The 18,590-nt window shown below is 36.0% G+C and overlaps 1 protein-coding gene across 6 annotated transcripts in view; it reads left to right on the plus strand.

The window, feature by feature from the left end:
* LOC145245987 (uncharacterized) overlaps positions 1-5,394 on the plus strand; it is a 130,545-nt gene extending 125,151 nt beyond the window's left edge. For 5 of the 6 annotated variants that reach the window (XM_080107782.1, XM_080107779.1, XM_080107783.1 and 2 more), the window contains one exon: positions 1,778-5,394. Coding sequence is in view for 4 of the 6 variants with exons in the window: in XM_080107779.1 (XP_079963905.1) it covers positions 1,778-1,895 (118 nt within the window). In the remaining 2 variants the exon portion in view is untranslated. The remainder of the gene's footprint in view (positions 1-1,777) is intronic. The other variant, XR_013863058.1, reaches the window with a different exon arrangement.
* The last annotated feature ends 13,196 nt before the right edge of the window (positions 5,395-18,590 follow it).

Below are 18,590 nucleotides of genomic sequence, written 5' to 3' on the forward strand. Positions count from 1 at the left end.
GTTAATGGTGGAGTGGAGTTAATGGATGGTTAGAGAGTGGATAAGTAAGAATTCATGCAGTGGAATTTGCAACAGGATTCGTTTGAGAGAGTGGAGTTAATGGTTAGATATAGTTTATCTTAGTTTGGGAATAGGAATAGGATAACATGTTAAAGTATGAAAGATAAGATATATGCTCAATATAGATACAAGAAAACATTTGATTTGGAGTACAGTTTAATACAGTTATACCTGGAAGATACAAGTTATGGCGTATTCTGTAAGTATATTTAAATATAGATGGATGGATAAGTGGCATGTTTTCACTGTATACGAATGCATGGAATTTTAGACATTGAGTTTGTTGTCTTCAGACTTCTAACGAGGGAAGATGGCTTCGTCTTTCTCTTAATATCCGGAAGTTTGTATTATGATGTGTACCGGTTCAGTTTGTGTAATAATTATTGCAATACTATCTCCTGTCAAAAGAAGATATTAAGGGTTGCTGTTCATTATAGAATCACTTTTAATCTATGTATGGCTAGTAAGTATTTATTTAGAAGCTTAGTTTTGGGATAAGAGTATAATCAGAAGCATGCCTAAGAAGTCAGTCTATTAGGGCTTGGGGTTGAGAGTTAGGACCCCTCTAAGTTATGTGCAATGGATTAGATTTAATGGCAACTTAGGAAATAGAGCAGTTAGTGATCAGGAGAGAGGATTTAAGTAACAGTGCAATATACTTACACGTTAGGGTATAGAGTGAGGGGGGGTAGAGTTAGGGGAAAAAGTGTGGGGGGGGTTGTCATGCAAAACAGACAAAGGCAGTCATCTTGGAGGCAAAGTATCTATAGGATATACGTAGTATACTAGCAGTGGTATTCTTTTTTGCAGTTTGGAGAGGAATTATCAGTACATGGTGTCGTGGTTTAATTGTTCGAGTCCATAGACTAGGTCAGGCACAAAGCACTTCAAAGGAGTCTCTGATATTGAAATTGTGTCTATCTAATTTTTTAAAAGTTGAATAGAATATTATACAGTGTTGATCTTTGCTTATGGATAGAATGAGGATTTAAGGTAAAATTCAAGTGATATAAGGAATTAAGTGAGGATTAGATATACGATCACTGGATGTTGAACTGTTCGGGAGAAATTGTATCTATTCAGAAGAGTGTCCAAGGATACTGAAAGTAAGTTGTGAGCTGATGAGGATCCAGTATAGGTGATTAGTTGTAGGTAGCAAGATGGTTTTAGTTTAGTATGTACGAATTGTATATATTAAGTATACTGCTTATGTTCTACCCTATATCGTAAAGGGAAATCCGCTTGTAATGCAGTTGGCTAATTTGACAAGAAAAAAAGCGTGTAATGTTTGTTTCAATAGAAAGAGCTTATCTAATTTTTGATGATATCGGCTTACAGATAATTGTACAGATTGATGAATTGCTGAGTAATAAGAGCTCCTCTTCCTGGTGTTTCGATGAGGAACGGATCAATGGATTACTTTCTAGTAACGCAAGTGCATGTTTTGTTAATGAGTTTGATATGTGTCACTGGCAACCCGCACTTACCTGATACAAGTTGGGTTCAAATCAGTACCATATTACTGACACACAACCTACATATGTTATCTATTATGGTAGTGAACATCTACATGAACATCTACATGAACATTTACTATAAAAAAAAAAAAGAGTAAGAAAATTATACCTGGAATTTATTTATTGTAGATCATTTTATTATTAATAATTTTTTCATGGATAAATCTTTTAAATATTTTGCTTTCATTTTTCCTTTGTAGTTTTGGATACCCTGACTCAACTTATTTTGCAAGAGTTATTCAAGAACTAGCTGACCATGGGATCACTCCTGATGATGTTGCCGACAGAACAATACAAGAACATATGAAAATACCGTAACTCTTTATTAAGTAAAATGTCTTCTGCTGTTGTGACTTGAAGAATTCATGAAAATTTATTGTTATCCTTTCTTTGTCCAGGTTTAAGGTTTTTGTTAAATCTGGTTTTGGTGGAATTTAAATGATGAAAAATTATTGATACTTTTTCAGGAATCTAGGGTTTCAGTTTTTGCTATTTTCATTTTTCAACTTGAGAAATTTGCTTGAAAATTGATCTTGTTAACTTGATATTCAACTCCATTTTTAAAAACTTGCAGCTTAAATTGTTGAACTATTTTAATGCAATTTGTATTTACCAGATGCAAACAGAAATAAGTAAGAAATCGTAAGAGAACCGAGTCAGGTAGAAATTAAAATGAATCTTGCAAGGACATCCTAAAAACAGCTATCCTCTTGTAAAGGGGAGATAACTTTCCATTTCTCATTATTAAAAGTAATAAATATTAATAAAATTGAACCATACAGTCTTAGTTTTTTGGCAGTAATTATTACAAAATATATAATATATAATGCCAAAAATCCATTTCTACATCAAAACAATCAGACGAACCAATGATGTGCTCACCATTTAAATGTTCTATATCAAAAATGTCTTAATGTTGTAAAAAAATCCTGAATCATAAACATATTGGATGAAACCATAAAACATTGTTTTAAAAGATTGACACCTTATTATTTTATCATTAAAATTAATATTTTAAATTAGAGTTTTCTCATTGATATCATAATGCATTTCAAAATCAGTAAGAAAATTCCTCTTAAAATTTATTGCCAATAAAATACTCATTCCACTCAGATACATTTTAAGTTTTCATATTTCAACAAGAACATTTGCATATTTTCATTATCATGTGTTACTGAACAACAATATCTTTGGGAGAATAAAAATTTGATTTTCGATGCAAAGTTAAAATACATTTTTAAAAATTTATGTACTAATAACATTCTGAAGATCTTGTTACCATGCATGTCACAAAAGATGGAAGATACAAAAGCACATTTATTATTATTTGGATTCTTCAGACTACTGTTCTCATCTTGAGTGTCATTTTCACAACATTTCAGTTGATGTAATCTCTGAGCTTCTTCAGATGTATCTTGTCAAACTTTGGAATTTTTCTGTTAAACTCAGGAATCTGCATGAAATTTCAAATGGAAGCCTTTTCATGGGGTAGCATGTTTTGTTTTGTCATCTGGGAAGAATTGTATTTTGTCATGGAAAAGAGAATGAGAGCATGTCACCCTTGGGGATTAAATAAAGGATTTTATTTGAAATTCTTTGCAGATTCCTGAGTTTGACAGAAAGATTTCCAAGTTTGACAAGATACACCTGAAGAAGGCTGGAGGTTACATCGACTGAAACCTTGTGAAAATAACACTCAAGATGAGAACAGTAGTTTTAAGAATCCAAATAATACAAATAATGAATCTTTATCTCCAAAATTTCAAAACAGTTATTAGTCAAGCATTTTGATTCATATGTTGTTATGTAGGTCAGTAACAGGGCTTTATATGCTCCACTTGTTGTGGTGGAGGGCTGCTCCAACTTCTGCTCATGCACTAAATTGGAACTGGCACCCCCTCATGCTTCCAATTCTCAAAAAGGAACTGCTCAAACTTCAACTCCAAAAAAATTAACAACTTTTTTTTCAATTCTTTCTAGTAAAAATGTATATTCTTTCACAAACATCCTATTTCACCAGTAAGTCATAAAAGGATTTCAGCAATATGCATAAAGATGTTTTAAGTATAAGATGGTAAGATTATATTTGACAAAATTCACAAATATTTTGAAATTCTTGTTTTGTTTTTATTATATAAATTTATCTAAATCTAACATTTGTCTTGTTTCAATTTTTGCTCATTTACATATTTACTTACATTTTTTGATGGTGTACTAAAAAAAGATATTAGCGTAAAAAAAATGCAATGAAAAATTTTTTTTATCACACATTTTTATCAATATATTTTGTCTAGAAATTAATCTTTAAAATATGTCTTCAAATTGAATGATTGTCAGTACAATAAATGTAATTTATTAAATTGTTATTAAAACAAACATATTTCTTTGCTTGTTTTCTTAGGCTTTTTAGCTAAGAACAATGTATAATATGTGTTCTGATACTACACTTCATCTTTTCTGTCAGTGAAGAAGAAATCCTAGCCTGGCATAATTTTTATTTTTGCTCTAATCCAGAATGTCTATTTTTTAGTGAGTTATATCTTCCCCAACCTTGTATCTAAGGGGAAGGCAAGTGAATAGGAATCCTTAAATATTTTTTAATAACTTTCTTTGAATAATAATAATGATAATGACAAAATACATGTCATAAATAAAAAATATTTTTATATTTATTTTGTGTATTCATGCAGCAATAAAAAATACATGTCATAAATAAAAAATATTTTTATATTTATTTTGTGTATTCATGCAGCAATAAAAAATACATGTCATAAATAAAAAATATTTTTATATTTATTTTGTGTATTCATGCAGCAATAAAAAAAAATACATGTCATAAATAAAAAAATAAATACAAAATAGGTCCAAATCTTTAATAAAATAATTCCAAAAGTTTTTTTTTACAAAATGACTGGTGCCCTTGAAGAGACTTTTTCCAGATAAAATATGGGCCATCTGAAATTTTGACAAATCATGCTTACTTTGATGCAAAAGAGTGCACTCCTTTTTGGAGAGCTCTATAATGTCCTGGTCAGTAGTTACAATGATATTGAAAAAAAAGAAATATTTGTCTACTCTTTGTTCGAGACTTAAAGTCAGTGTATGAAATAAGTATCTACTATCACCCATTATCATTGTGTAAGTCTTATTCTTACACTCCTATCAATTTTTATGCTATTTTTTTCCTACATCACTATCCATTTTTATAGTACTATCTTACTGTCTAAAACACATAAATGATGTAAATCTTATCTCAGAAATATTTTCAGAAGAAAAAAGGGGTAGATAATCCCAAAATTGAAAGTAATTATGCTAACAAATTGCAACATAAATTAAAAGACATGTGCACATGTGTCTGGTCTAAAAGAAAACAGGTGAGCAAGAAAAATCGAATTTTTGTTTTGTGCAAAATTTTGAGACTAAATATTTCTTACACTGTGATTGGTTGAAAGAAAATGTTGATTTGAGCTTTGGTCTAATCGAGACTCAATACATAAAAACAACATTCACTACAGCTGATGTTTCAAACAACATGATCAAGTGGATATTCTTCAGCAACTGTGAGTTGTTGCAGTACAAAATAATAACTAAAACTAATAAATATAAAATAATTTGTATCACAGAAACATATTTGTTCAAGTAAAGTGTTATAATTATTAAATTATCCTACACCCTCTTTTTCCTGTGTAGACTTACTAATGTCAAACTATATATAAAGATCACTACATAACCCCCACCCAATTTTGCTTTAGATATTAGGAATGTCTTACTAATGTCTTTGTATTCTCTATTGCAATAAACCTTTCTTTATTCATTCTATCGTGTTACTTGTTCTTTCCACTCAACTAATAATCTTGTATATTGTAAGCGTTTTCAAGGATACAACAGTGGCAACAAGGATTCGAAGGACTTATGTTGAAAATACTTACAAGTGTCTCCAGTGGATTCAAAAAAGAACAAAATACTGTTTAAACCATAATAATAGTGAAGCTGGAATTCCAAGAAAGTATAGCTGGCTTGAAAAAGTGAGCCTGGCTATAATCTACACAGTAAAAAAAATTCCACAGCGATATGGAAATTTACTCTACAAACAGATCATCGACTGGGTTGAAATGAGTATTATTGAGAAAAAAAAAAGATTTCTGATCAAAAGTACATATTTTCTTGAAAAAGATTTCTGCCTCAACAGAAAAATGTTCAACAAAATGTTTAACTGGAAAATTATTTTACCGAAAACTATCAATATTAAACTATAATAAGGAAGATACTAGAATTAAAAAATAAATAATATTTTAAAATATAAAACATTAGAAGAAACATTTTAAATCATCCAATTATATCAATAAATATTGTCAAATTTTGTAAATAAATTTTGTAAAAAATAATTATTTAGTAAATTGATTTTAATTTTCTTTAATAAAAAAAACGATTGAAATATTTTTAATCAGTAAATTGTCAATATATTTTTTTATATAAAAAAGGATTATTGGATTCTTTTTAAATTGCAAAACAAAAAACGATAATGAAAAAATTACAAAAACAGCAAATAATTGTTACGTTGCGCAAGGACCCCAGGTTGAGAAGTTCCCCGCTGCAACAAAACCTAGCAGCCAACTTTTACTGATCGTCTAGTTTGCTTAGGACTTTGGTTGTCATGGCAACTGCCAAGACAGCAGAGTTATTTCCCCCTTGACCGTGCATTCTTTTCTCTTACTCGCCGTCAGCTGTCAACCGCTTGTCATAACAACGTTGCCGGCTGAAACAAAATTAACATGCACACAAAAATCAGACGTAACTCAGCACACCAATCAAGACGTAAGACACGCTGGCTTTTTGTATAAAAATATATTTTGTTATAGAAATATTTTTCTCATTTTGTACATAAATGATTTTCAACAGTTCACAGTTTAACGGTGCGGCTGGCTCTCTGTCATTCAGTGATGGAGAGGGGGGGGAAGAGACGTTACGCTCTCGACAACGCACTTTCTTCTGTGGTCCTCAGACCAGCTCCTTCTATCCGCTCCTTCTGCTGGACTCCAAAAATCACGTCCTTATATTGGCATGATTTTTGTTCGGTATTTTTCCATTCCACTGGTCGATCAATTCTGTTATCGATAATGGATCACGTTTTCAGTTTTGTTGACAAATGCATTGCTGCATCTGACCTAGAGACTCGGTAACCCATTTCTCTTCAGCTGACCGACTATTGAATTTGTTTGTACACATGTGTCGCCTACCTCGTGCCAGCTTCACATGACATTCTGATCCTCCATTATAGTGCAAGGAATGTCACGTTTCAGCCAAAAATGCGTCTCCCCACAAACTTTCATTTTTGTAAACAAAAAAATCGTCGCCCGATTTCTCTGTTTACGAGGTAATTATTTTTTTTCCGCTTCGACTGGTGGACAATCAATATTCGATGTCCACCTTTCAAATCTTTTATTTATTTTTTTTTAAGGAAGTTTTTATTTTCACAGTTATGTATCGGATGGTCCCAGCCATCCATTACATAACATAATTATTAAATTTTGTCATTATAAAAAATTTCTTCACATACACATAAATTCGCTGAATTTGGATTTTTTTTTATAGCCATTTTTTCTTTTACAAATTAAAATTAATCTAATTGTATCTTTATTATGACAAAATTTATTGATAATTTACTGATTTTAGATTTTTCTTATGATTAAAAATGTTTCTTCTTATTTTTTTGTTATGGCGAGATGAGCAATTCACCGCCGGAACTTTTTATCGAAAGAACGTTATCACCGGTTGTGAGGGCCTTCCCTGGGCGAGAACACTTAAAAACGTGACATGCTGTCTCTGTAAATATTCTCAATAAATTTCTCTAATTCTTTATTAACTTCAGAATCTCTTTATCCATTTATTTTCCTTGTGGAATACCTTTCTTGAATATCCTTTCATTATGGCCACCCACCGCAGGATATATCAACTGGCGACGAAGTTGAGATACAAACTGTAAATTCATCTAAAAAAAAAAAAACACTTGGTAACCGAGAACATTCTGAAAATTGTTGTTCACAAAGTTCACTTTTAATTGAATGAAAACCTAAGAATAAGAGAAGTAGAAAAAACCCCCCAGAAAAATGACCGTTACTTGAAAAATGACTTAAATAACCCTGCTTCAATATTAAAATTTAAAATATCAAAAAAAAAACCATCTCACACCACGATTCGAACCCAAAACATTTAGATAATGACCCAACGCTCCAACCAACTGAGCTAACACGACGTACATGAAATTGTGTAAGTTCTTCAAATATTTAAACTAAATCAGGTTATGACATCGTCTGACGCATGCGTAGAACCGATCTCGTCATGAGAGGACGGTTTTTGCTGCCCCCCCATGTAGAAAAGTTGATTTCAGGGTGAAAAAATTAATATTTTTAGCCACTTTTTCGATATTTGTCGGGCGAAGGATGGGGCTTTCATATGAGACCAAATTTGTGAATTTTTGTTCTGTCTGTCAAAAGTTTTTAGCAGACACACAAACATACACACATACATACATACATTTTCGCTTTTATATTTATAGAAGACTAGCGGGGGGTACCCGGCGATACCCGGGTGTTTTGAGGTGTGTATGGTTTTGGGTAAATCCAAACTCCCGGGGGGGGGGTTAAAATAAAATAAAGTTTTGGTAGGTGAGTATGAGGATCGAACCCTTGAGGCAAAGTTGGAAATTAAAGTGTTAAAAAAAAACGTTGCCCGGGTTTTTTTTAGGTGTGTTTCTATTTGACCTAATTAATGAGGTCAAATAGAAGTCACGCAGTTAACTTGGGTTTGTTTACCCAAGTTTGACTGGTTTTTTCCCCAACAGATGTTGGGGAAGGGGAAGTCAGCTCCCCATTGTCCAGATTGATAAGCAATTGTCTTATATAAGGAGTTTATCCCCACATTGATCAAAGCTGATTGCTTTTGGATGTTTCCCGGTGTGATGCCGAGAACAGCTTGTTAGCTTTTGAATTAGTTTCGCTTTTTATACGAAAAAGCCGAATCAACACGTGAGACGCCAAAATAGGAATAATTTTGTAAAAGTCACTGTAAATAAATCTAGACGCTACACGCATTCCCGAATCCTAAATATTATCTAGCGGGTATATAAACAGTTGTAAGCGATCGTAACGACCCCGGGAGCGTGTGCGAAAGAAGCCTTTGTGAGACATACATGAAATGGTCACACACATTTTGCCTTTTATATATATAGAAGAAGACTAGCGGGGGGAGGGGGGTACCCGGCGTTGCCCGGGGTGTTTGGAGGTGTGTGTATGTGGGGGTGGGGGTAAGTAATAACCCTGTTAAAAAAATTGGAAAAACCAAAACCAAAAAAAAAAAAACGCTGTGTGTATAAGGGGTGGGTGGGTTGTGGGGGAGGTAAACTAAAGAATAAGCGAAGTGAAAAAAAAAAAAAAACGTTGCCCGGGTGTTTAAAGATGTAAAAGAAAAAAAAAATAGTTTTGGTCAGGAGGCAGGATTGAACCCGGAAGCCTTGACGCGGAAGTGAAACAAACGCCAACCACTTAACCGTCTTGGCTAAGAGTAAGAGGAATTGATAAGAATGTTAAAATAAGGCTTATAAAGCGAGTGAAAGAGGTTTGATTGACAGATAGCCGCTAAATGAGGTCATCGCGGGAGCGTTACGAGATGATGTAGCAATATTTTAGTTAATCTTTTTGGGGTTTGTTTACTTTGTTTCAGGGGGCTGTTTTTGCTTCCCAAGATGATGGGGGGGGACCGGCTCCCCTTTAAGGGGATTGTCCAGATTGAATAGCCCCACATTGATCAAAGCTGATTGCTGCTGGATATTTCCCGGCGCGATGCCGAGAACACACACCGTTTGAATTATTTATACTAAAAAGCAGGACAACCAGGTGACAGAGCGAAATAGCGCGAATCTCATAAAAGTTGACGTAAATAAATCTAGAGGCGACCCGCGTTCCCAAATCGTAGATATTATTATCTAGATGGTATATAAACAGTTCTAAGCAATAGTACCCCCCCCCCGGGAGCGTGTGCAAAAGAAGCCTTTGCGAGACATACACAAAATGGTCACGCACATTTTGCCTTTTATATATATAGACTAGCGGGATCAACCCGGCATTGCTCAGGACTAACTAAACAATGAAAAAATTGAAGTTGATTTTGAACATATTTGTTTTTCTTCGATAGAGGAATTTTTAATGTCTATGTATCATTAGCTTTTTCGAGCAAATGAATATTTTACCTACCCTAGGACGGGTATTACACGTATCAAATAAGTGTACCTTATCTAGGATAAGTTATTTATACCATATATATATGAAATAATGTTTCCTTTGCGGGGATGGGTAATATACAACACATATTTAAAATAATTTTACCTACCCTCGGACGGGTAATTAAAATACATGAAACAATTTAACATACTATCGTCAGATATTGTAAAACATGTAGGGGAATAAATAAGAGCACCGGATTACCGGTGTAGGGCAAGGAGTGAGGTCTCTTGAGAAAAGAAGAGGAGAGTCCTTACACATGAGGCACGGACGCAAAAAGTTCTTCTCCTAAAAGACAATGTTGGACAGGCAGAGTACAACTCTAGAATACAGTCCTCACTCCTCCCGTAAACCCCACTATTGAAGTGAGTAATCTTTTTACCTTAATGTTCTGAATTGCAGTGTTGTCATGTTTTCATGTTTGTTAATAAATTCTTGTTGTTTATACTTGTTGTACGTTTAGTAATTATTAAAGCTGGTCGGTAGTTTTGGAACTTGGAAGAACCTAAACCCGTACCAACAGTGGTGACCCCAACTAGCAACATAGAATACGCAAAGCAACGTTTTTTTTATGTTTTAATAACAAAAGGAAAATGCGTAAAATTAAAGTTTATTTTTAAATAAAAATAATTCATAACATGAATCAGAGTAGTTAAAAATAAATAAACAAAACATTTACGTACGTAAGTTAAAAATAAAAAAATAATGACTAGTTACGTTTTTGTGCCGAGATTTATTTTATACAAGTATCGTTACCCTTTCATCGGGATATTCACATTTTTCTCGCACAACAAATATGGCCGACCGCGTCTTCTTCAATTTGCACGCGGCGCCAGTCTCGTGATTGGCTGATGTGAACACTACGTCACACTTCGTCTTCCTCTTGCTCTGTCCCTACTATTACTACTATACGGTGTCATCTAGCTAACTGTCGCTATAAATAAATAAATAAGATAAAAATAAATAATAATAATAATAATAAAAATCATAAATAAATGTGAAATGGCGTCGCCCACATTCAGTCTGATTCCAACGGATGTACGGAATGACCCTGCTTTGTTTTTCGCACAGCTAGATTTATATTTTTGGCAGAAAACGATATGAGGACAGACTGAAAAGTTTTGCCATGTGGCGACTATATTACCTCAGGATGTTATCGTCGAGGTGAGAGACCTAATTATATCTCCTCCCACGGAGAAACCATATGACACCCTACGAGAAAGAGTGACAACTGCTGTGTCAGTTTCAGCACACAGGCGAATCTCACAATTATTAGAACAGGAAACGATGGGGGATAGCACGCCGTCACAGTTTCTAAAGCGCCTGCAGAAGTTGGCTGAAGGGACAATGGACAATAATATTGTCAAACACATCTTCCTACAGCGCATACCAACCGAGTATAAGGTGGTAATAGCTGCACAAGATGAATCTATGCCAGTGGAACGAGTGGCTGAGATAGCCGACCATATTGCCGATATAATGTCGACACGGTCGTCAACGGTGGCTGGCGTTCAGACATCGGAGAAAGACGAGCTACTCTCCAAACTAATGGAAGGACAGACCAGATTGGAAGCTCGCATGAACAAAATGGCGGAGGACATCGCGAGACTTACCCTCGAGAATAAGCAAAGGCGGGGGGGGGGGGGGGGCGCAGCCACTCCAGAGAACGGAGGCAGGATAGGACCATTTGCTGGAAGCACAAGAGATTTGGGGAGAAGGCAAATTCCTGTATCCCACCGTGTAGTTACAAGAGTTCGGGAAAAGCTTAAACCGACAGAAGAATGCAGCATCAACTGTCGGTGCATCTCGTTCAGGCCGCCTATTGTATGTGGTGGACAAAAACTCAGGTACGTCCTTTTTGGTGGACAGCGGGGCACAGGTGTCTCTCATTCCTGCGACTGCAGCTGACAAGAAATCCCCTCCCTGTAAATTCACACTACGAGCTGTGAACGGCTCGTTAATACACATATATGGGGAGAAGTGTATGGACCTTAATTTAGGCCTGCATAGAACATTTACCCACATTTTTATAGTGGCGGATGTAGACAGTGCTATTTTAGGTACCGATTTTTTACAGGCGTTCGGTTTGGTGGTGGATATAACAGGCCAGTGTCTGAAAAATCCAGAAACGCATCTCACAGTGTGTGGGGTAGTTAGGACTGGTACTCCATTGTGTCCAGCAGTGGCACATGCAAACCAGGATAACGATTTTCTGAGTCTCTTGAAGGAATACCCTTCAATTTCAGTGCCTTCTTTCCATAGGGACGTTTTGCCACACTCCACCACACACTATATCGAAACAAAGGGTCCGCCCGTTCATAGCAAAGCTAGGTGCTTAGCACCAGAAAAGGTAACAGCGGCCAAGGCTGAATTTCAGCAAATGATGAAGTTAGGCATAGTTCGCCCTTCAAAGAGCGAATGGGCTTCACCTCTTCATCTTGTCAACAAAGGTGTTAACACATGGCGGGCATGTGGGGACTACAGAGCACTGAATGCAGTCACTAAACCAGATAGATACCCAGTACCACATGTCCAGGACGTGACAGCAGTGGCTCAAAATAACCGTTTTTTTACAAAATTGGATTTAATTCGAGCATATCACCAAATACCGGTGGAGCCCGAACACATTCCTAAAACGGCTATCATCACCCCGTTCGGGATGTTCGAGTTCATGCGAGTTCCTTTTGGGTTGCGGAATGCAGCACAAACATTCCAACGGTTCATAGACCAGGTGTTGGCAGATTTGCCATTCGTCTGTGCATATATTGACGATGTACTTATTGCTAGCCAAACTAGAAAGGAACACATCGGTCATGTGCGACAGGTCTTCGAACGTTTGAAGCAATATGGGATAGTCCTAAACCCATTAAAATGTGCTTTTGGTCAATCCGAATTTTTTTAGGACACCATATTTCAGAGGGGGGAATATCCCCATCACCAGAGATGGTCAAGTCCATTCAAAATTTCCCTATCCCTGCCACAATGAGGCAGCTGCGTCAATTCTTGGGGCTGATAAACTTTTATCGAAGGTTCTTACCTCACTGTGCACAAGTACTTTTACCATTGACAAGTTTGTTGACAAATGTGAGGAAGTGTGACATTGTATTTTCGGAGCACGCGGTAGAAGCATTCAACAAGATCAAGGCTATGTTGCAGGAGACTGCAAAATTGTCTCACATCCAACCCAACCAGGAGCTGTGCCTAGCAGTGGATGCATCCGCAATTGGAATTGGAGCGGTCCTACAACAAAAATGTGATGCGGACTGGAAACCCATTTCCTTTTTCTCAAAAAAAATAACAGAAACTGAGAAACGCTATAGTACATTTTCCAGAGAGTGCATTCTCCGCGATACGCCATTTCCGGCAGCTCTTGGAAGGTCAGCAGTTCCATATCCTCACGGACTACAAACCCCTGTTAGGCGCTTTACAGTCTTCCTCGGACAAATATTCTCCCAGAGAGATTCGCTAGATGGATTATATCCTTCAATTGACATCGGATATCCGGCACATCAAGGGAGCAGACAACATCCCAGCAGACACCTTATCGCGGGGAATTAATTCCTTCCTGTTGCAACCGGCAATTGACGTCGACACCTTGTCTAAACAACAACAGAAGGATGAACATTTACAAAATCTCCTGCAGAATAATCCAACTTCATTGAACCTAGTGACAATTACCAACCCTACCAGCCACACAAAAGTTGTGTGTGACACAAGCACAAACAAACTGCGACCATACGTTCCAGCATCGCTACACAAAGACATATTTAAGGCAGTACACGGTCTATCGCATCCAGGGGCCAATGCCTCTGTAAGGCTACTAACAGACCGATATGTCTGGCCGCGAATAAAAGCTGATACAAGAGCGTGGGCGAAAACGTGTGTGGAGTGTCAAAAAGCCAAGGTCGGTCGTCACACGCGGGCTCCTCTAGGCACGTTTATAGTTCCAGATGAGAGATTTCAGCACATTCATATCGACATCACCGGACCATTTCCGACATGTGAAGGTCAGTGCTATCTGACAGATTCTCACGATGGTTTGAAGCTCTACCGATGCCAGACATGACGGCATACACAACTGCCAGGACATTCCTTGCTGGCTGGGTGGCCAGATTCGGTGTACCACAAAATGTTACATCAGACAGAGGTCGACAGTTTGAGTCAGACCTTTTTCATAAACTTGCAAAACTTTTGGGCACCAAGAGCATACACACCACGGCTTATCACCCCCAGGCAAACGGCATGGTCGAGCGACTACATCGCAGTCTGAAAGCCTCCTTACGGGCACAGCTTACGGACAATACAAGGTGGTTAGAACATCTGCCACTAATATTGTTGGGACTGCGGACAACGGTGAAAAGAGATATGGAGTGCTCAGCAGTGGAGGCTCTATATGGAACCACATTGCGGTTGCCAGCACAATATTTTTTTGAAGCACCAGAAAAAGTTATGGTCATGACAGCGTTTGTTGACCAGCTAACAACAAAAATGGCCAAGATGGCATATTCTCCCTCAGGTTCGAATAGGAACATGGTCCCATATGTACCTAAGGGTTTAGAGACTTGCACGCACGTCTTTATCCGTGATACGGAAAGGAGGCATTCCCTGCAACCGCCGTATCATAGCCCCTTTAAGGTTGTGGAGAGACAAAATAAGTTTTTCAAGGTGCTTATCAAGAATGAGGAACAAAACATTTCGGTAGAAAGGTTAAAACCCGCAGCACTGAAAGAGACATATCTGAAAGTATCACCCCCAAACGCCATGCCGGTAGATATGACGCTTCAGAAAGTAGAAAAGAAAAAGACACGGTCAGGTAGACATGTCAGATGGCCAGCACATTTAAAAAATTTTGTGACGGTTTAAATAAAATTAAAAATGTTGCCCATTTATTTCAGGTACTCCGTATTTTGGGGGGAGAGTACTGTAGGGGAATAAATAAGAGCACCGGATTACCCGTGTAGGGTAAGGAGTGAGGTCCCTTGAGAAAAGAAGAGAAGAGTCCGTACACATGAGGCACGGACGCAAAAAGTTCTTCTCCTAAAAGACAATGTTGGACAGGCAGAGTACAACTCTAGAATACAGTCCTCACTCCTCCCGTAAACCCCACTATTGAAGTGAGTAATCTTTTTACCTTAATGTTCTGAATTGCAGTGTTGTCATGTTTTCATGTTTGTTAATAAATTCTTGTCATTTATACTTGTTGTACGTTTAGTAATTATTAAAGCTGGTCGGTAGTTTTGGAACTTGGAAGAACCTAAACCCGTACCAACTAACATGTTAAATAATTTCTCTTACCACCCAAAGCTACCATAATTTCAAGAAAACTGAAACAATTTTTAGAAAGTAGCTTGGGACCGTATAAACAATGAGAAAATTGAATTTGATTTTGAATATTTTTGTTATTTTCAGGAGTGAGGAATTTTTAATGTCTATGTATCATTTACTATTTCGAGCAAAAGAATATTTTACCTAGTTAGGACGGGTATTAGACGTATGAAATAATTAATTGTATCTTACCTAGGGTAGATAATTTACAGCATGTATATGAAATAATTTTACCTTTGCAAGGACGGTGAATATACAACACATATTTAAAATAATTTTACCTTTGCAAGGACGGTGAATATACAACACATATTTAAAATAATTTTACCTTTGCAAGGACGGTGAATATACAACACATATTTAAAATAATTTTACCTACACTGAGACGGGTAATTTAAATAGATATATTAAACAATTACACAAACTTTTTTTTACCCTAAAACGGACATTACTTTCTCCAACTTAACCCCCGAAAGAAAACTCAAGAGCACGTTTAAAATTAACATAATCATGATTCTTTCTACCCAATACTACAATCATCACATCATTCCCGGATGAGTACATAAAACATTTTAACAAATTTAGATCACCCCCCCCCCTATAGAAACTGGCCTAGGAAACTTTCATAGAAAACCAACAACATATATGTATTAATCTAATTGTAAGATCCTAAACTGTTTAAGCCATATCTGGAATCGACTTCACAAATGAAGTAATTTTGAGATAGAAAATTGTTTAAGCCATTTCTGGTACAAACTTTATATTTCACCACCCTCATTTAATCCAGGGCAACGCTGATTATTCTGCTAATATATATTTGCCTCTATCTCATTCAATCCCGGGCAACACCAGGAATTTTGCTTATATATATTTCCATCAATCTCCTTTAATCCCGGGCGACGCCGGGGATATTGCAATTAAATTAACTCGCATATCTCATGCAAGCTTGAGTAATGCCGGATATTCTGCATTTGTATAAGTGCAGCTATCTATTACAATCCCGGGCGACACCAAGTATTCGTCTATTCTGTATTTGTACCTATATCATTTAATCCCAGGCGATGCCAGGTATTCTGTTAGTATTTATCTGCATCTGCATTATTAAATCCTATATATTTCCACCTATCTCATTCAATACGGGGCGATGCAGGGTATTCTGCTAATATATATTTTCACCTATCTCATCCAGTCCCAAGCAACGCCAGGTATTTTGCTAATATGTATTCTAACCTATTTCATTCGATCCCGGGCAACGCTGGATGTTCTGCTAGTATATATCTCAATCAATCCAATGAAATCCTGGGTGACGCAAGGTATTCTGTTAGTATATATTTCAATCAATCTAATTCAATCCAAGGCAACGCCAGATATTCTGCTAATATATATTTGGATCTATCTCATTGGATCCCAGGCGACCGTGTATTCTGCTTGCATATATTTGCATGTATCTCATTCAATTCCGGAGGATTCTGGGTAATCTGTAAGTATATATGTGGACGTATGTCGTTGAATCCCATAATTCTTGGATATGTTTCAAATTTCCACAATTATTTTTCATAATTAAACCCACATATCTTCCCACTCTTATTAAATTAATAACTTTGATACATTTCACATGTAATCATTTTTCATAATTCTTTGATAAGGTACTAATTTTGACAATTATTTTCACGATTGAATTCACATTATCCCCCCTTGTACTAAAGTAATAACCTTGATACATTGTCTGGGCTGTTTATTTTATTACAAACACGCCAATAAAATAAATCACATTTCATCATTTTTCATAATTCTTGGATATGTTATTGATTTCGACAATCATTTTTAATGATTTAACCAACATAATTGCGCCTCTCTTACTAAAATATCAAACTTGAGACATTGGCTGGTTATTTCATTACAAACACACCAATCAAATAACTCATATTTCAACACTTTTCATAATTCTTGAATATGTTACTAATTTCGACAATCATGTTTCATGAGTTAACCCACATTATCGCACATCTCTTACTAAAGTAATAACTTTGAGACATTGTCTGGCTGGTTATTCCATTACACACACACCAATCAAATAGCTCATATTTCATCATTTTCATAATTCTTGGATATGTTACTAATTTCAACAATAATTTTTCTTGATTTAACCTAAAGTATCGCCCCGCTCTTACTAAAATAATAACTTTGATACATAATCTGGGCTGTCTATTTCATTATGAACACACCAATCAAATAACACAAATTTCATAATTTTTCGTAATTCTTGGATATGTTACTAATTTCGACAATCATTTTTTTATGATTTAACACACATAATACACCCCCTCTTTCTAAAATAATAAATTTGAGACTTTGTCTGGGCTGTTTGTTTCATTATAACACACAAATCAAAAAACTTTTATTTCAGCACTTTTCATAATTCTTGGATATGTTACTAATTTCGACAATCATTTTTCATGATTTAACCCACAAAATCCCCTTTCACTTACTTAGCTCCAATGGTATCACCAAGATAACAAAGCTTTTTAACAACTTTAATATTTTCATTATCCAACTTTGTCCACATGTGAGTTTTTACATTTGCTGCACACAAACTGTTTATCCTCTTTCAACCTATCAGTAATCCCACTGCATTTTTTGTGTGTCCAATATTTATAAGCACCTAAAATATGTGAATCGTACTTGATTCCCTTTTCATAAACCGAGAAGGGGAATTTTCTCTTTTCGTCCTTGATTTTTGTGCAAAATGACATCAATTACACAGTTATCATTTGAGGTTACAACAATGTTCAATCTAGAAGAAAAATGCATCAGACATAAATCTGATGCATTTTTTAAAGACATTGTGTAATGCAATTTTGGATTACAATTTCTTTTAATAATGCAATTACAAGGTGGAACAATAAAATTATCACCCTATAAAAGACGATATGATTCCATTTTCGTTTGATGAAAAATGGTTTTCTTTTTTTTTTGTGTGTTGCAGACCATTTACTAGTTGGCCAGGTGTAAAAATCTCAAGAGCGATAAGAGCCTTCTATCATGTCTGAAAGTGACACAATGTCCAACGAGCAAGATTGGAGATGCGCCACTGTACAATTCATGCTCTCTACTGATCCAAGTTATGACAACAGGAAGCACCCTCAAAATGCAAATTCAGATGGTTCAATGCTTGAAGGCACAGCTCAATGAAGTTTCTGCCCATGGTTATGGGCTTTGGTGTGGTTCCAAGTGAGGGTTACATCATGCCACCTCATATCTTCGAAGTTGGTTTGAAAGTCAACACTAAAATGTACCTGGATGTGCTGAAGAGTGTGGTGCAATCAGGTGGCTGCTAACAGACCCTGGATGTGGCAGCAGGACTCTGCCCTGGTTCACACACAAAAAAAAAAAAAACCAACAAAATTAAATA

The sequence above is a fragment of the Euprymna scolopes genome, chromosome 23, assembly GCF_053919585.1.
Source record: "Euprymna scolopes isolate OS-2025 chromosome 23, ASM5391958v1, whole genome shotgun sequence".
Lineage (NCBI taxonomy): Eukaryota > Metazoa > Mollusca > Cephalopoda > Sepiida > Sepiolidae > Euprymna > Euprymna scolopes.